Below are 18302 nucleotides of genomic sequence, written 5' to 3' on the forward strand. Positions count from 1 at the left end.
TCAGTACCATAAGACCGAAGTAACATTAGAATGTCACTATCACAATGTTTATATGATTGGCAAGCAAAACCACAGCCTGTGGGTCATGAGTATGTCCATGTGTTTACATTTTGTCTTTAGTCTTTTCCCCAAGACAACATCAGAGTTAAATAGTTGCAAAAGAGGCTGTATGACCCACAAAGCTTAAAATATTTGCTATCTGACCTTTACAAAAGAATCTGTCAGTACCTGGTTTATATTCTTTTCCCTGGGAGGTATTCTAAATTCTCTGCCTCAGCAATTCAGAGAAGGGGAAAGAGAACTACTGTTTTTCCTACAGAGTAGGAAGATGATCAAGGCCATAAATGTTAATTGCTGGTCTGTGGATCACTTAAACAGTTCAGGAATGGGATTTAGAGAGACCCTGAGCTGGATGCAAAAGGAAATATGTTTGTCCCTTTCCAGGTATTTTGAAGATTAGGAGAGGGAAGAGGGTTTAATCTAATCAAATTATGTTATTATATTTATATACTCCAAACAAATGTAGGGTTCTGGGCTGTCACTAGGCCCAACCAGAGCTATGCGGTGATCTACCTACCAGTTCAGCACATAGAACAGCTTCTTACTGTAAGAATTAAAGAAAATATGCCTTGCAGCTATGATCATAAATCTTTTTCTCTCTGCTTATACTTGAGCTAGCTTAGGTTAAAACAATGTAAAATATAGGCATGGCAAAGTTTATGTATCTTTTGATTTTTATACCAGATTTGGGTTCAAATCTTGGCTTCTGTAAAGGCTATTTCAGCTTAGACAATTTACCCTGTCCACACCTCTGATAAGACACAAGTGCTGGGTTCTTGTGCTTTTTGTGTGTAAGGTTCTTGCTGATAGAAAAAGTTTTGGCCAGGCACATTGGCCCATGTCTGTAATCCCAACACTTAGGGAGGCCAAGGAGTAGAGACCAGCCTGGGCAATACAGTAATAACTGTTCTCTACAAAACATAAAAAAATATTAACCAGGTGAGGTGGCACACACCGATAGTCCCATCTCCTCGGTAGGCTGAGGTGAGAAGATCACTTGGGTCTAGGAGGTCAAGGCTGCAGTGAGCCATGATCACGCCACTACACTCCAGCCTGGGTGACAGAATGAGACTTTGTCTCAAAAATAAATCAATGAATAAATAAAATTATGCAGGAACCCCGCATCTGTATCTCCTAAAAATATATCACACAGTGGGATCTTTTGTGTAAAAGGAGGCCTCCGCTGGAAAGGCTGGAGCTTGACCAAAATTTGTATTTTCTCAACACAAAATTCTATCTTAAGATACTCTGTAAGATTGCTCATGGAAAGGCCAGGCAAAACCATCCCACATAATTAGAGAGGCCTCGGTGAGGCCATATGTTTTAGGAATGGTCTATGGGTTTATTGTCTGGAACAGAGGGGAAGATGGAGTCTCTGCCAAGGGCATCACCATCTCTGAAATTATTGTAAATTTTTCTTACTCAACTCAGCCGGCTTGTGTTTTGGGCCATTATGGCTAATTTAGGGTTTTCTCCTCTTTTAATACTCAGCTCAGACCTACAAGAGCATAATCCTTGACGGCCTGAATTGGTCTTAGTCACCTACCCACCCACCTGTACTTACATAGTGTTCTGGGTTTAACACTGCATTATAATGAAATATGTTCATGTGTTGCCTCCCATGCAGATTCCCAGGTCCTGCATGCACATTCTCTCTCTCTCTCTCATCCTAGAACACACTGCACAGTAACAATCTGAAAACCTTACACAGCATTTCCCACATGCCAGAAACTGTCCTGTGCATCTTTCACATACTATTTTATTCTTACACTATACTCAGGAGATAAACATTAGTATTTTACATTGTAAAATGAAGACACTAAGGCACAGAGTGGTTAAGTAACTTGCCTAAGATCACACAGCTATTCAATGGCAGAACTTGGAGCAGAGCCAGAAAGCTTAACTCCAGACCCCGCACTCAACCACTAACCTTAACGTGCCTCATAGATTCTCAGTAAATGTTTGTTTGACTGATCTGAACATTACTCAGCACAGATGAATTCATAAAAACATCTGTTCTGGCCTTGAAGGAGAAAGAACAGTCTTAATAGTCTTTTAAAGTCTCAGATTCTTAAAAGTTTTCTCAGGGCATAGATAAATGATAATAGGCAAAGATTTCTAAAAAATATCAATAGCTTTGATTTGCACATTACACAAAATTTCATTTGACCACCAAAGGTCTCTTCAGTTACAAAATCTCTTTAAGGACAAATGTCGAATGGCTGTTGTTTAGAAATCAATTGATGTGAAGATACTTACTACATACTTCCATCTAAAACAATAGAAGTTTCTGGATGCAAGGTCAGTCAGGTATTTTTTTTTCTTTTTTTTTACATCGTTGGCATCAGCTGTGAAGGGTTTGAGTACTAAGTCTGCCAACATTCATTCCCAAAGTTGCTCTGATTAAGCAGTCAACATCATTAGAAAATACAACCACTGTTAGTACCTTTATGCAGGCAGAAGGTTTAACACAGGGCAGAATTGTTTTGAAGTTTCTCATAAAAGCTCTGACTATTGAAAGAGAAAGGAAGAAAAAATTATGCCAACAGAACTCAGAGGAAGTTATATTACTGAACTTAAATACCCCTGTGTTTACAGAATGACCTCAGTTAGCATGAGGCAGAAGGAAGGAATGAGTCTGTTGTGAGAATCGTGTTTAATAGAAAGTGGTATGACAGGGACTTAACAGAATCTGATACCTAAGAGTGATTTTGCAGATCTGTGTGGGAAAAAAGATGCATTAAAAAAAAATTCACACAAAAAACTACATTGAGCTCCCTACAGTACCCACTGAAATGATCATAACGATGATCATGACAATAATATGTAATAATACATAAATAAAATAATAGGACATGCATGCCAGACTGACTTTTTGTTTTACATTTTTAAAAATATATATTTTTAAATATATATTGCCAAATATTATAGCAAAATCAAATACATTATTTAAAAATAGTAGAAGGCTGCAGTGAACTTCTGTCTTATTTGTTCATTCACTCATTCATTTATTTTTGGCAGCCCAGAGATTATTCCCCCTTCTTACGGTGCTTGGATTTCCTGCTGGGAACCTCCCTGTTGCCTCACTTTGAGAAGTCTGGGTGGAATCCCAAGGGGTTCTGCCTGCCCTAACTCCCTCCATGGAACTCAGAGGACGCTTCTTGGTCAGTCAGTCATCTCAGTGCCCTGCTAGGGACAAGGGGCAGGCATGTGACTAATCTTAAGTTCAACCAAAAAGCTTTCTTTTCTTAGGACTTTGATGCGTATTTCCAAAAAACTAGTGTTAAGTTTACCTGTTTGTTTCTGAGAGGGTGCTCAAGAGGGATTGTCCAGATGCCTGTTTCTTGTCTTGGGCGTGCCGGGTTCTTCACTTCCCTTCAATTCTGTATGCTTTCCTAGCCTCTTCCAACAGTTTCCCCTTTTCTTAAGTGATACCAGCTCTGCTTCAATTGTTTGCCCCCAGTGAATAAGTGTTGGGTACCAGCTAATCAGGAAACCAAGTAAAAATCATGCTGACTAAATTGACCAATCAGGCCATAAGTGAGGATAGAAGCTTGGAAGCGGCCCAGACTGGGGATTCTTGGGAGATTGGGCAAATACTGTTTGGGTGTCAGGTGTGGCAGTGCCAAGAGAGCCAGGTGAAGGTCACTAGGGCTGTGGCATTTAGTGAGGCTGACTAAGCCCCAGAAACATAGCATCATGAGTGGCAGTCTCAAAGAATGTTCAAAATTAAGGTTCAAAATAAAGCAATTAGGCCACAGATCACAACATAGCATGCTGGAATATTCTAAAGAAGGATACTGCATTTCTCTTCCCTCTGGCTGTGTGCTCACCTTTCGCATGCACTTGACTGAACAATGAAATTAGGCTTATCGGTTTCACTTTGTTTATAGCTGATTTTACAGCCCCGCTCATCATTAAAACTGTTTCCATCTGAATTCACAGACTCAAAAACTTTCCCAGGAGCCTTATTTTCATAAATTCACTTAGAACGAGCTCATGTTAAGTTTTATACATCATTTTAAAATTCTAAAGTTAAAACCCCAGATAAAATTACATCTTCCATTTAAAACTTTTACTAAAGATAATTTTCCTTGGTAACTACTGCCAGGCCCATGTTACCTCATTTGTTTGGAAACAATTTGTAAGCAAAGAAATAAGCAGGAAGATATTTACTTTCATCTGTCTAGTCATACCTGAATAGGGACTCTCTTGAGAGCCAAATTTCATTCTGTTTCACAGTTTTCCAAGAGAAAAGCAGCAGCAGCAACACAGTGGACACAATCAGGGTGGTGGCCCCACATCGATTCAGCCAAGTGCACAGCTTGCTCAGTCCATGCACAAAAAGGATGCAGTAGCCCATGCTGGAAAACAGAGTGGAAGGATCGGGATTACTTTGGGGGTGCAATGGCTTCCCCCCAGAATTATCTCCTACAAAACTAACCTTCATATGAAGCTTGTCCTGTGCTAGAGAAACAAACAGAAACTCCCCTGCCTTGGACAACATTAACATGTTAGCTCTCTGAAGCGCTGCACTAGCATATTTGCTATGTCTTATCGAAATATTTCTTGCTATTTCTTCAGTGTAGAGAATGATAGAGTCATCTTGCAGGCTCAAAGTGCCCTGGATTTTAGCAGCTGAGGCATCATGAGAAGTCTCACATATAAGCTTTTGGGTCCTGAACGGATCCTCTGACCCAAGCTCCCTCATGTCACTGTCATTGTATAACCCTATTGGCACCATGTGCCCAAATTTGGAGTCTATGCTGCCACAGGTCACATCACAGCTTTGTAGGGACAGTGTCTGAAAGCTCTGCGTCAGGTCCTGGAAGGGATGTTGGTCACCAAGGAGGACTGTTCTCTGTTTCCAGGGCCAGCTGAAGCCCTTAAACTTTGGAAAATCTACCCACAGGCCCACTCCTGAGTCTCACAACTTGGAGCTCATCACAGACAAGCTGTACTGATATGCCTAGCGTTACCGGTAGGTACAGGGCTCATGTGTTATCTGAGTAGCACTTTGTATATCAGCATTACATCTCTAAAAGCCTTTGGCTTCGTGCCACGTGGTCCCTCACATCATCTATGTGCCCATAGAGACACTTCCTGCCTGCCACTTGGACACAGAAGAATATAAACTTGCAGTTTACACCCATTATTGCTGTGTGGATTTTAGTTGAAATCTGAATTTTTTTTTTTTTTTTTTTTTTTTTAGACAGGGTCTCACTTTGTCTTCCAGGCTGGAGTGCAGTGGTGCAATCATGGCTCACTGAAGCCTCAACCTCCTGGGCTCGGGTGATCCTCCCTCCTCAGCCTCCCCCATAGTTGGGACTATAGGTGTTCACCACTACACCCAACTAATTTTTGTATTTTTCTGTAGAGATGGGGTTTTGCTATGCTGCCCAGGCTGGTCTCGAACTCTTGGACTAAAGTGATCCACCTGCCTTGGCCTCCCAAAGTACTGGGATTACAGGTGTGATTCTTCCCAAAAATGGTAACTGCCAATTATTACAGAATATCTTCAGAAAGAAGCAAGCTTGTGTAAAGGCATCCTATATTAGAAACTATTACTAACAGAAGTATTAATACAGCCCCAAGTAAATACAGCCCATATACTTGTTCTCTTTTTTATTCATTCTTTCTTTTATGTGGCTGGCAATATTCTAGGAACTAAACATATATTTATAATAAAACACAGGCTCCACAATCAGAGAACGCCAGTCTAGTGAAACAGGTTGCTCTAGTTAATAGAAACAACTAAATATTCTCATTCCCAAACACACCTGCTTAAAAAAACTTTTTTCTCCACCTTCTGTTCTCTGTATCAAGAGCAGAAAAACAACAGAGAAGCATTTGAGGTTTCTGACTTGGGAGACCCTGGGAATCAAGTTGGAGCTCTAATTTCTTCCTTCAAGTCCCATAAGTCGGTTAGTCCAGCTCCGTAAGTTTAGGGTTCACTGTTCGGCCAAAGAGAGTCACTGTCCTACTCCCCAGTGAGGAGGATGATTTGAGCTTAAGGAGACCCATGTTCCCCAAACCCCCACCACAAGCACTGGATTTGACTGCCACAGATATCTTGCAAGAGCCTTGCACTTGTCAGAACAGAGTCTCTAATGTAAAAACAAAAACCCAAACCAAAAACCTCTTCTCACTTCCACAACTCCCTTGTTCAACCTTAAAGGTATGGAGCTTTTCTATAAGTCTTACTTATATGGTACAACTGACCTTGCTGGTGTCATTTGCTGTGCCTGACCACAATGGCTGCTCAAGTTCATAAGCCTGCTTTGCCCCCTGTTCCTCTAGCCGCAGCTGCTCCCAACCCAAACTGAGCGGGGCATCCTATGAAGCCTTCTGGGCTCCGTTCTTTCATTCATCAGATATTTAGCTATGTACCTAACACTATTGCAGATATCAAGAACATATCAGTGAACAAAAGAGACAATAATCCTTATCCTTGTGGAATTCACATGGGTGGGGAATAACAGCTAGTGAATAAGTAAAAAACATATAGGGCATGTACATTGGTTGAGATTTTAATGTAGGTGGTCACAGAAGGCCTCATTGACATTTGAGGAAGACCTGAAATGCATAGGGAACGTGCCACGCCGATACATCCTTACAACCCTATGGATCACCTTTGTTAATGTTTAACCCATGAAAACACTAAAGAAAAAGGTTAAGTGGCTTGCTGAATTAAGTCTTGTGATAGTGTTAGGTCTTGGGACCCCAACTGACCACGCCAAAGGGAAAAAAATATTAGGTTGAAAGCTGACTCACGCAAGAAAGTACCTTTCCTTTTGTTACTAAGCATTAGCTACAGATAAAAGCTTAACTATCTTCACAGATAGCTACTCTAGGTTCACCTTATCTTATGTAAAGTGCTGATTTCCTGGGGGTGAGAAGAATACATAATTGACCATTCCCCTATCTGCTCCTTTTCTCTGGCAACATGAGGATTCAGTCATGTGACCATACATTCCCACTTTCCCCTCCAGCCTGCTTTTCCCCTTTAAATACTGAAGACCTCAAAATAATCTTCGGAGAGAGGCACAGACTGCAGATTGTTTCTGTGATTCTGTGTTCCTTTCTTCCAGGCATGTCCTTAATCTTGGCAAAATACATCTCCAAATTCATTCACACATGGCTCAGATACTTTTTGGTTTCCAGGTCACTCATCTAGTAAATAATAGAGCAAAGATATAAACCCAGGAATTTCAGATTCCAGAGCCCACACTCCATGTGTAGTCCTGCTGTAGAGGATTTGGCTTGACCAGCTGATTCCTGTGTTCCTAACACCTTATCACACAACATCACCTACTTTCTTCCCAACTACTGCATTCATGACATCTCAATAGTCATTTTCTGCCTCCCTGTAGGAACAGAGCTGCCACCTGGCAGAACAAAGGGGAAGGAGAACATTGGGATTCCAACAGCTCCAGAGCAATGGCCACAAAGTGGCAGAAGACAAGAATAAGGAAGCTAACACCACAAATATTTAGCTGCATTATGTGTTTGCGTGTCTAGGGAGCACTTCCCGTGTGGCGGGCACTGCGCTAAGTGCTTTGTATGGGCCTGTCCACAATATTCGCAGTGCATGGGGGCAAGGACAGTACTGGTTTTAAATGTACTATCTAATTAAAACATTTAATCCTCATTATCCTCCATTTCATAAATGAGGAAACTAAAGCTTAAAAGAGTTAAGTAACTTGCCCACAGTCCCAGAAGCTAGGAATGGGGTCAGATCTGGAGGTTCAGTGCCCTAATGCTCTGCTATAATCTAGGGGCCGGCAATAATTAAGGCTTTCAGCCCATGCAGTCTTTGTCGTTAGTATTCAACTCTGTCTTTGTAGCAGGAAAACAGCCATCCACACCATGTAAACAAATGAGCATGGCTGTGCACCAGTAAAATTTATTTATAAAAACAGGCAGCCGGCCACATTTGGCTCATGGGCCATGTACAGCAAGGAAAAAAAACAAGAAAAAAACTTTTATCTGAGGAATGAAGTCCTTTTCATTATCAGGCCCAGAGAGGCATTAAAATGAGACTGCAATCACATCCTATTCCCCTCTTTGAGCTATGTATTCATTTTTTGAAACTGCTTGTTATTGCTACAAGAGGCTATAAAGTAACCTAATAATGCCACACAAGACACTATAACCGACACCCTACAGCTTAACAATGGATAGCCAACACTAGTCAATGTTATTCAATGTAAATCAATGAGAATTCCTGACAAACAAGTTTGTATCAGCCCACTCCCTGCCTGCCCCCTTTTGCCTTTAAAAAATCCACTTGTGGCCAGGCATGGTGGCTCATGCCTATAATCCCAGCACTTTGGGAGGCCAAGGCGGGCAGATCACGAGGTCAGGAGTTCGAGACCAGCCTGATCAACATGGTGAAACCCTGTCTCTACTAAAAATACAAAAATTAGCTGGGCATGGTGGTGCACGCCTGTAATCCCAGCTACTCGGGAGGCTGAGGCAGGAGAATTGTTTGAACCCAAGAGGCGGAGGCTGCAGTGAGCCGAGATCGTGCCACTGAATTCCAGCCTGGGCAACAGAGTGAGACTCCATCTCAAACAAACAAACAAACAAACAAAAACTAAACAAAACCCACTTGTAACTGCTGCTAATTGGACTGTGTAAATTCAGGGCAACTTGAATCTATTCTGCTGGGTTGGGATCCTCAGCCTTGGCCCAAATAAACTCTCTACTTTATTAATTTTGCCTCAGCCTCTTCCTTTTAGGTTGACAATAGTTTGTGGATCCCTGATATAACCAGAATGAAGGAGAACACATTCCTTTTCAGTCAGCACGTGTATCAAGTAACATGAAAAATTTTAAATCAAATATCCTTATTATTGACATATGGTTTAAAGGAATGTTAAGCCATATAAAATAATCTCTACTTAGGTTTGCAAATTTCTTAGAGAGTATCACATTCTTAAAAGTCTGACACAAATATCACAGAGATCAAGATGTTTCTCCACTATGAAACTTCATCTTTCAGCATCTGCCTGAATGCAGATCTCAGCAGCAGGGGAGAGAAACACACTCTTTCTCTCTATCGCTAGGGGCAGGACATGGCCTCCTTTTGAAAGTGGGAAGTCAAGCCAATGAGAAACGACATGCTTTTCTGGCCTTCAGGGAGATGAAACCATTGTCCGGCTTGCTCTGGTCAGTCTGGTGAAGGAGGTTCTGGGCTGCTGATCAGAAGCCTTCACAACACGCACAAAAGAGCCAGTGCAAACACTGACACTTCACAAAATCATAACCTGGAGAGACCAAAGCCAAACTCAGGCTGCCGACTGTGTGGTTTAGCTCAGTACTAAGATGCATTTTCAAAGCACGTTTCAGAAAGAACCACCACCACTGCCTTTGAGAATGTAGCGATCTGACACACACAGACACCTCTCTCCTTAACAGGCTGGGGGTATCTCCAGTTTTTATTTTATTGACAAACTGCTAGGCATGCAGCACTTAAATAACTAAAAACGCTTGCATTTCTCTTTCTGCTTTTATGATGCACATTCGAAGAGAATTTAATAGGAAATGCAAACCACCAATGTTTGTCTTTTCGCATCAGAATAACAAATGTTTTAAATCTGTTGTTTGGGAACTTGTTAGCAGCAAATCATTGCGTAATAGTGAGTCCAAAATACTTTCCTGAAACTCACCAAGAAGATTTTAAGTGAAAACAAAACAAAACAAAACAAAACACCTCTCATTCACATTTACAGCAGAATTCACAGAAGTGGAAAGATGACAGATTTCTACCTCTGGCCCAGACATTTTATATTTGCTATGGCTTCACTTTCTGCTTAATTATATGCAACAAAGAGTATCTTTTTGCTAATAAGTAGAACTGAAATTCTACCTTTTAATTTGTCCACAAGCTATAATAACCCACTGAGAGTATCTATAAGTGGCATTATTAATACAAGACAGAGGCAATCTTACCATTATACTCCTTTAAAGAATTCCCAATTTTAGAGGCTAAGTGAAACCTAGTCCGAATTCTCTTCATTCCAATCTGATTAGGGTCCCCGTTTCTCCCCTCATTCTTTATCTCAAACACTCAATGGTTGGAGAAATTTTCCAGAAGAATGAATATATTTGGAAATAAGAACTTATTCATATTCCAAGAAAAGAATCCCCAAAGAAATTTCTGTGTATTTCCTTAGCCTCCCATGCTAGGTGCTGAGATCCTGGGGTAAGTATGAAAGGATTCTTTCTATATATTTCTCCTTGAGACAGATTTCTTCTGTTCTTTTCCAGCATGTCTATGGCACAACTGGGAGAAAAATGCCAATGCTTTCACCTTCTGAGAACTTACCTAATTATCTTTTACTCCTCTCAGCCTTATAGTCTACCTACCAGCTCCAAAATTTATGAAACATCTAGTAGTAAATAAGGCAGGGCTCTGGCATCAGAAAAGCCTCGGTTTGCATGTCCACCCTGACACTGTTGTTTGATCCTGGACAAATTATTTAAGTTCTCTAGTTCTTAATTTATTTATATTGTGAGGGAGAATAACAATTGTTTGTAGTGCTCCACGCCTGATACACACAAAACAATCCATTATAACATTAAACTTATTATACTATAACGATATTACTGTTTGGCAATTATTTTTCTGCTAAATAGAGTAAGAAGCAGGAAATGTGTAAAGTTTGCATGTATTCCAGGTAGAAACAGACATGTCAAAACCAGGTTACTATAAGTATAGTAACTTCCTAAGGCCCAGAGGACTCTATTAGGTACAGTGGAACACAAATGTTCTAGTGCAGACTTTATGTTTGGAGGTACACAATGAGGAAAAGGGAACTGGGAATTCATTAGAAATTAAAGAGTCTGGAACTGGGTCAAGAGAGCTGGGCCCTTCTCGGGTTGAGCTGGGCCCTTCTCGGGTTGAGCTGGGCCCTTCTCTGCTGTTCGTGAGTTCTGTGGCCACAGGAGAATCTCTCATGGAGCCTTTGTGACTTATTTTACAAGGGCTCAATATTTCCTGCCACACCCACATCAAAGAGTTGTGTGGAATAAATGAAATAGTGTATGTGAACATGTTCTGTAAACTAAAGGTGAAGTTAAAGGTATCAAATGCAGTGTTTTTGTGTTTCTATGTGCTACCAGTTACACATTAATAAAATATGTGATTAGATCTGTAAATAACACCTCAAGAAAATTCAGTTTATCAAAGTCCAGATTGACCCAAAATACCTAGTTTCATTATAAGAATTTTAAGAGTAAATTTCCTTGTGCGCTATTATTTGCTTCAAAAAGGTTTGATTCAAACATTATTTTTATAGATCAGATATTGCAGAAGGTAAGATACACTGGTAGTATGTGAAATATTGTAGTCATGTGTTTATGTTAATGTTCATTCACACACCAAGGACACAAACAAGTGCTTAAGCAAAGCCTTCCTCACAATCATTTCAAACTTCTCTCTACTCTGCAATGTACACTTTTTTGAAAATGAAGATAATGTAAAGTATAATCTCTTTGGTGAATTAATACATAATGAGGAAGCTTTTGCATTCAACCCTGATAAGAAATAAAAGTATTAACTGTTTGGAAGTTCAAGCAGGCTCTTTTTAGGATAGAATAACATTGTATTCATTCCTGAACTCTAAGCAACTAAAACATAGCAGGGGCTGCTTCATAAGCGTAGTTGAATCATTGTGGTTGAAGGTATCAGAAACTAACATGGAAACAAAGGTGTACTTAAAAATCAATCAATCCAAGTTCACCTTGAGGATAATAAAACCCACGACTGTTTGTCACCAGAACTGTCCATATACAGGGCCTGGCTGTTTCCCCTTGATGGTGCCTTTACTCCAGGACTGGCTTCCTTCACTCCAGCCTGGTTGACGTAGTCTCAATTATTAATACATTTTCCATCAAGGCTTGGAAGACCTTTGGCCAAAGCTATGTGACTCTAAAACTGCCTCCAAAAATTAGGAAAACCATGTTCTCTACCCTTCTACAGCACACTCATCTTGAGAATCTGAGTTCTATCATTTCTTCTTCCACAAACTACTATATTTGAGAGTCCAGCAACTTCACTTTGGAAGCAAAGGTACACTGGGTAATGCACTATTTGTTGATGTCCTCTCCTCTAGTCCCATGAATTAATACGGACCTGACTGCATAGGCATAGACCTCATCATGTGTCCATCATTCTTTAATTCCCTACAATTGTTTTTGTAACCAGCATCTATCATGCTGGGAATTATGAGAAAACACAGGCAAACAAAATGGTGGTCCTAACCCTAATGAAAACAAGACAAAGAAGGTTGCTAAAACAGTAAGAGGGATTTGTTAAGATTACCAAAATCTGCATAAGGAGACCCTGGTTTGAGATGTATTCTCTAAGAGAAAAGGAAAGAAAGAAATTCACCAATAACAACAAAGGAGCTTGATGATTAAGAGGCTGAAATGGCAACACTTAGGTCCACCCACGTCCTCCCTGCAAAGTCACAGCCCACTTTACACGGCACTGGGTGTGTGGCATCTGCAATTGAGTCTCCCTCTTCCATCCATAGAGGCACATTTCACAGCCCCTTCAATATAGCATTGCAGAATGCTAACTTGCTAAGTGCTAGGGTTGTTCACTTTTGAGTTGCTCGCTTTTGAGCACAGAAGTTTAGAAAAGATATGAAGAGGTTTGAAGAATCAAAGGAAGAAAAAAGGGAAGGAAGAAAAAGGAGAGGCCTATACTTATGTTTCTTTGATTTCCTTTGACTTTAGTTCACCCAATCTCATTTGTACAGGGTAGATTGAAATCATGACTTGAAATTAGTTATGTGGTGTAGCTTACATTTCTACATGTATTATTGTATTCAGTCTCATCTGAATCTAAATTATACTTTACGCTAGATTTTACTTTCAAATCCTGATTTCCAAGACATCTGCTATTCACCACTTAGGGCTTAACAGACACAAACATTCATCTTTTATAACTAACAGAGTTTGGTAATATTAAGGGCAGAATTCCAGTCCGATAATTAACTGTTCAAACTTCTCTGCACTTTGATTGCGCACAACATATTGGCCAGTGGATCTCCAGCCCACAGGCACCCTGACCTACTCTCTGCTCACTTCATTCTAGCCATTGCTCTGCTCTAATATTGTATTGGTCTGTGATCTACAATCTCTGCTTTGACTAAACATTTAGTAGAACCCCTCAGCAAAGTCCTCCTGCTTCCCTTCCTGGTCACAACCTTCCCATAGCACTGCCCCATAGTCCTTGATGATTGACCACCAGTCTGGTGCAGTCCCAGGTCCCTCCCTTCCTGGGCACTGCCCTCAAGAGCAGCCCTCTCTGAACCAGACTTAACTCCTAGTTCTCACATCCACTTCTGCCTTCAGGTCCTAGGATGGAGTAGTTCATGCTGGCACAGCAGGAGCACAGGCACAAACACATTCAAGTTAAAATCTTTCTAGTCTTAACCCATAGTATTCTGAAGTAGAACTTTAATCAAGTTTTGAACCCCTTTGTAGGTTAATAAACCAGCAGAGAGTCTTTGGCTGCTTGACATTAAGGCTTTGTCCCATTGAGGACTGGAGACATGGGGAGGAATAGCAAGAGAGGAAAACAGGAAAGCTTGACAGACAGCTTTCTTTAACATTGTGGCGAGTAACATGGAAGATACCATATTTAAGAACGTTAGAACACTTCACTGAGATTAAAAAAGGACTTCTTTAGTTTACTTTTCTGTATTTTTTTTTTTTTTTTTTTTTTTTGAGATGGAGTCTCACTCTGTCACCCAGGCTGGAGTGCAGTGGCACCATCTCAGCTCACTGCAACCTCTACCTCCTGGGTTCAAGCAATTCTCCTGCCCCAACCTCCCAAGTAGCTGGGATTACAGGCATGTGCCACCACACCTGGATAATTTTTGTATTTTTAGTAGAGACAGGGTTTTGCCATGTTGACCAGGCTGGTCTTGAACTCCTGACCTCAAGTGGTCCACCCTGCTCAGCCTCTCAAAGTGCTGGGATTACAGGCGTGAGCCACCATGCCCGGCTGACTTCACTTTTTGTTACCCAAACTTTGGATTTTGCCACAGATTCCCTTTCAGTGGTATCATTAAGTTTTATTTCTCTCTTTGTCTTCAGATCACATGGTGATCTCACATCATTGTTTCCTAGTGTAAAAATGCACAGCCTTTCTCCCTCACCTTTCATCACTCTTGCTATGAAAAGAGAATCATGTTTTAAGATGACCATAATAAAACTGCATAAAAAATGGATTCATGGCTGAAACTAAAGAATAACTGAGTGGACTTGGGTTATTTAGCCAACACATATGTCTACTTATATATAAGCAACACATCCTCACAAAGCTGGTGCATTGAGCTCTTAACTGAAAACTGCGCATCAACCTTTCTCCTAGGTTTTGAGTTGAGTGGCTCATTGGCAAACCTACACTGCTTTTCCTGCCCCTCTACTGCATTGTACTATGAGACTTTCAAACAAAGAATGAAGCCATAAAACAAAACGACTGAATATTGGGCTCTGCCTGGCTCTCAGGCTTTCTACTATTCTCGTGACTTGGCCTCGACAAAATCTAAAGTGACTGGTTATTTGTGGGTCAACTTCATCCCATCCTTACCAGTCATGGCGTTAGACAAAAGACTCAGCACCACTTACTCTCTGGGGCAGTCTGACTCTGGTCTGAGGCCCCTGCTTAGGTATTAGGCTTCAGCTCAGTCCCCAAGTCTCACCTCATGACTTTCTGTGTACAGACAAATATGTAACCTGTTTTCAGGGACTGCTGCCTCTCTCGGTAAGCCATCCGCAGTATCGTCTCTTGAAGAGAGCCATCTGACATTTCTTGTATCACCCTTCTCAGAGGCTAGGGCCTCATTTCCTCCTGACATTCCTAGTGGCTGCTTGTCCATGTGAACTTTTTTTTCTTTTCTTTTCTTTTTACTTTTTACTTTTTATTATTATTATTTTTTTTTTGAGATGAGGTCTCACTATACTGCTCAGGCTGGTCTTGAACTCCTGAGCTCAAGCAATTCTCCTGCCTCAGCCTCCCAAAATGCTAGGATGACAGGTATGAGCCACCATGCCCAGCCAGTCCATGTGAACGTCTAAGCATCACCTGTTCCTGCTGCTTATGAGGATAGCCCACAACCTCACAGTGGCTGCAGTGAAGGCTCCATACCAAAGCTTCCTGACCACTTTCTAGGGCCACTGTCGGGCCCTCCAGAAAGCCTGTCCCATGGCAGATGGACTTCCCCCCTTTCCTGCCTCACTTCAGGGCACACATCTTCCCTTCTCCACTGGTCCATCCTACTGAATCTGACCAGACACAGACAGACATGCCATAAAATGTTGGGGGGACGGGGGAAAGGCAGTGCATAAAGCTTAAGAGGAAAAAAGCACCCTTTTTACAGAGCTATTCTGAATCAGAACACAGTTAAAATTTGGAGTGGCAAGGGACCTTAGAGATTATGTAGCAGAGAGTTATAAAAATGTTCTATTTCTAAAACCAGTAAAATTTCCGCCCAGAAAATGGGGATGAATGGGGAAGAAGGAAGTGATGCAGGGTCATCCACCTCCTGCTGCTCTTATCATCATGACAAGAATACCAGAAATATGGGAAAGATAAAATTTCGTAGTTTGATAAAACTGCATACATTTAGCTTTATGCAAAATTCACCAGATTGTCTTTCTTTCTCCTTTCACCCCATAGTTTATCTCCAAACCAGTGAAAACCAGCATTTGGGAACTACAGAACAAGGCCAACATTCTGGTTTTACAAATAGAAAAACAGTAATCTGACCCTATTCAATGATTCTTTCAAGACGGATAGCCAGTGGGCAACAGATAGGGCTGCGTGGAGTCCCCGTTCAGCTTTCTTCCTATTGGATTTGCTAAAGCAAGTTTTCTGTGATTTCTCTGTTGATATTAATATTTGGCAAAACTGACTCACTCTCTTCTAGCAACTCCAAAGAAGCATACAAATACACACAGATGGATCATGAGAAGGGATCCCCAAAATCAGGTAACAGAGGCAGTGTAACTTCAGAGGTAATTTTTCTCCTTTTGCATTCTGAGAAATAAATCCTACAGAATTGTTTCAATAGTAGTCCATGTTAGACTGAAAGTTCCATTTTGAATTGAGAGGTATGATTTCAAGATGGTATTCTGATAAGGATCGTACTGAATCTATAGATCACGCTGGGCATTTTAACAATATTGATTACTGCAATCCATGAACACAGGATATGTCTCCAATTTTTTATTTCATTGAATTTGATTTCTCAAAAAAGTTGTATTTCTCACTGAATTTTTCCATTGAATTTTATTTCTTCTATTTTTTTCATTGATGTTTTATAGCTTTCAGTGTAGAGATCTTTTGCTTCCTTAGTTAAATTTATTCCCAAGTATTTTTTTTTTGTAGCTATTGCAAATGGGATTGTCTTCCTTTTTAGACAGTTTGCTGTATAGAATAGCTACTGATTTTTGTAAGTTAATTTTGTAGCCTGCAATGTTAATGAATTCATTTATCCTATTTTTCAGTGGAGTTTTCAGGGTTTCCTATATATATAAGTTTAATGTTGTCTGCAAACAAGGACAATTTAACTTCTTCCTTTCCAATGTGAATGCCTTTTATTTCTTTCTCAGTCATTCTTGATCAGTTGTATCCCAAAATATTGTTTCTGCCTTCACTTATTCCCATTCATTCTTTTCCTCCCTCTACTCATTCAAGTCTTCCTAAAGTAGCACAGGAATTTGCTCTTTGGCACTGAAGTGAATAAATCATCCTTAATCTGGCATGTGAATGAATATTCAGTCACTTTCTGTAACTTTGAGAGCTATCATCAACTACTTCTGCTTCATTAATTCTAAGAAATTTTAGTTGATTGTAGCAGTTTAATGTGGTTTTTATAAAACACAAAAAAGATAGCCATAAAATTATATGCTTCTGCTGGGAAAAAAATGAAAGATCAAAATTTCTACAAAAGAATGATTTCAGCCCCAGACTCTCTTGCCTGTTCAAAAAGGAGATCTGCAAAACTGGCTTTGTCACCAGAAGAAAAGATTATTCCAATTTCTTTTGGTGGTAAACTCTGACCCTGAAGCAATGCAATGCTAAGCAGATAGCCTATTTCTGTCCCTTTCATCCACAGATTTCAAAGTGCAAATGAGAGGAAGGTGATATTTCAGACCTTTTCTGAGTTGAGATGGAGGATCAGAAGCCACAAGATTTAAGTGGCTTGTTCATTGTTAGGCATAAAGGTGGAGATGAGAGAGCACTGTTGGTCTGACTCATTCTGCATTTTTCTTATAAAATGATTCAAATCAGCCCTGTGAGATCGAAGGGACTCACCCGGGCTTCAGTGAGGCTGGACATGACTTCTGTGAAATTTATGCGTGAGCATCTAAAGCTAGGATTTGGCTTCATAATAGCTTGAAACAAACATTTGATAAGTAGAAAGTTCACCTTCCTCAGAAAGATTACCGATTGAACCTTCGACTTCATTTTCCTATTGTTCACTAAGGTTTCTGAGACAATACAGAATTTTTGCATAAAAGTGATGATCTGTATTTTCAGGATGTCATTGAGAACACCATATATATGTATATGTATATGTGTGTGTGTATATATATGTACAGTATATGTATATGTGTGTGTGTGTATATGTGTGTGTGTGTGTGTGTGTGTGTGTGTGTGTATATATATATATATATATTCCCCCCCCCCCAAAAGAGCCTGGATACTAACACTGTGGAAAAATGGCTGTTTCTTGTCAAGGTCAGGATGGAAGGAGATTCATGAAGATATGATTCCTGTGTTAAAAAAAAAAAAAAAAGATTTGGGACATGTTCTTACCATTCTCAATGCCTATATGTACGTTTATTAAATGGGACAGGCATTATCCAGTGCTCTGACACATCCACGGAATGCCTACAGCATCTGTAAAATCCTCTGTGGCTCTGGGGAAGACTTCAGAAACTCTTAGCTCAACTGTTTTGTCATTCTCCATTGAGACAGGGGCAGCTTATCACTGGTAGGTAAAATCTTTTCCTGGTCCCCGTTTTCAAAGAAAACTGTGAATATTTATAAAATGGCTTGATGAAGTCATCAGAGACTCTCTAAAGCCACAACACAGAAGTTTCCTTACCCAGACTTTAATTTCCAACTCATCCTGGACCACCTCAATTGCACAATTTTATATACCAGTGGAATCCAGGGCCAAAAGGAACATAGCTCCCTTGCAGTTTTA

The 18302-nt window shown here is 40.4% G+C and overlaps 1 protein-coding gene across 5 annotated transcripts in view; it reads right to left on the reverse strand.

Annotated features, from left to right (window-relative positions):
• TMTC1 (transmembrane O-mannosyltransferase targeting cadherins 1) overlaps positions 1-18302 on the reverse strand; it is a 282846-nt gene that overhangs the window by 82127 nt on the left and 182417 nt on the right. For all 5 annotated transcript variants that reach the window (XM_050748517.1, XM_050748516.1, XM_050748520.1 and 2 more), the window contains one exon: positions 4257-4424. In XM_050748517.1, coding sequence (XP_050604474.1) covers positions 4257-4424 — 168 coding nt within the window. The remainder of the gene's footprint in view (positions 1-4256; positions 4425-18302) is intronic.

This window comes from Macaca thibetana, chromosome 11 (genome assembly GCF_024542745.1).
Source record: "Macaca thibetana thibetana isolate TM-01 chromosome 11, ASM2454274v1, whole genome shotgun sequence".
Taxonomy (NCBI): domain Eukaryota; kingdom Metazoa; phylum Chordata; class Mammalia; order Primates; family Cercopithecidae; genus Macaca; species Macaca thibetana.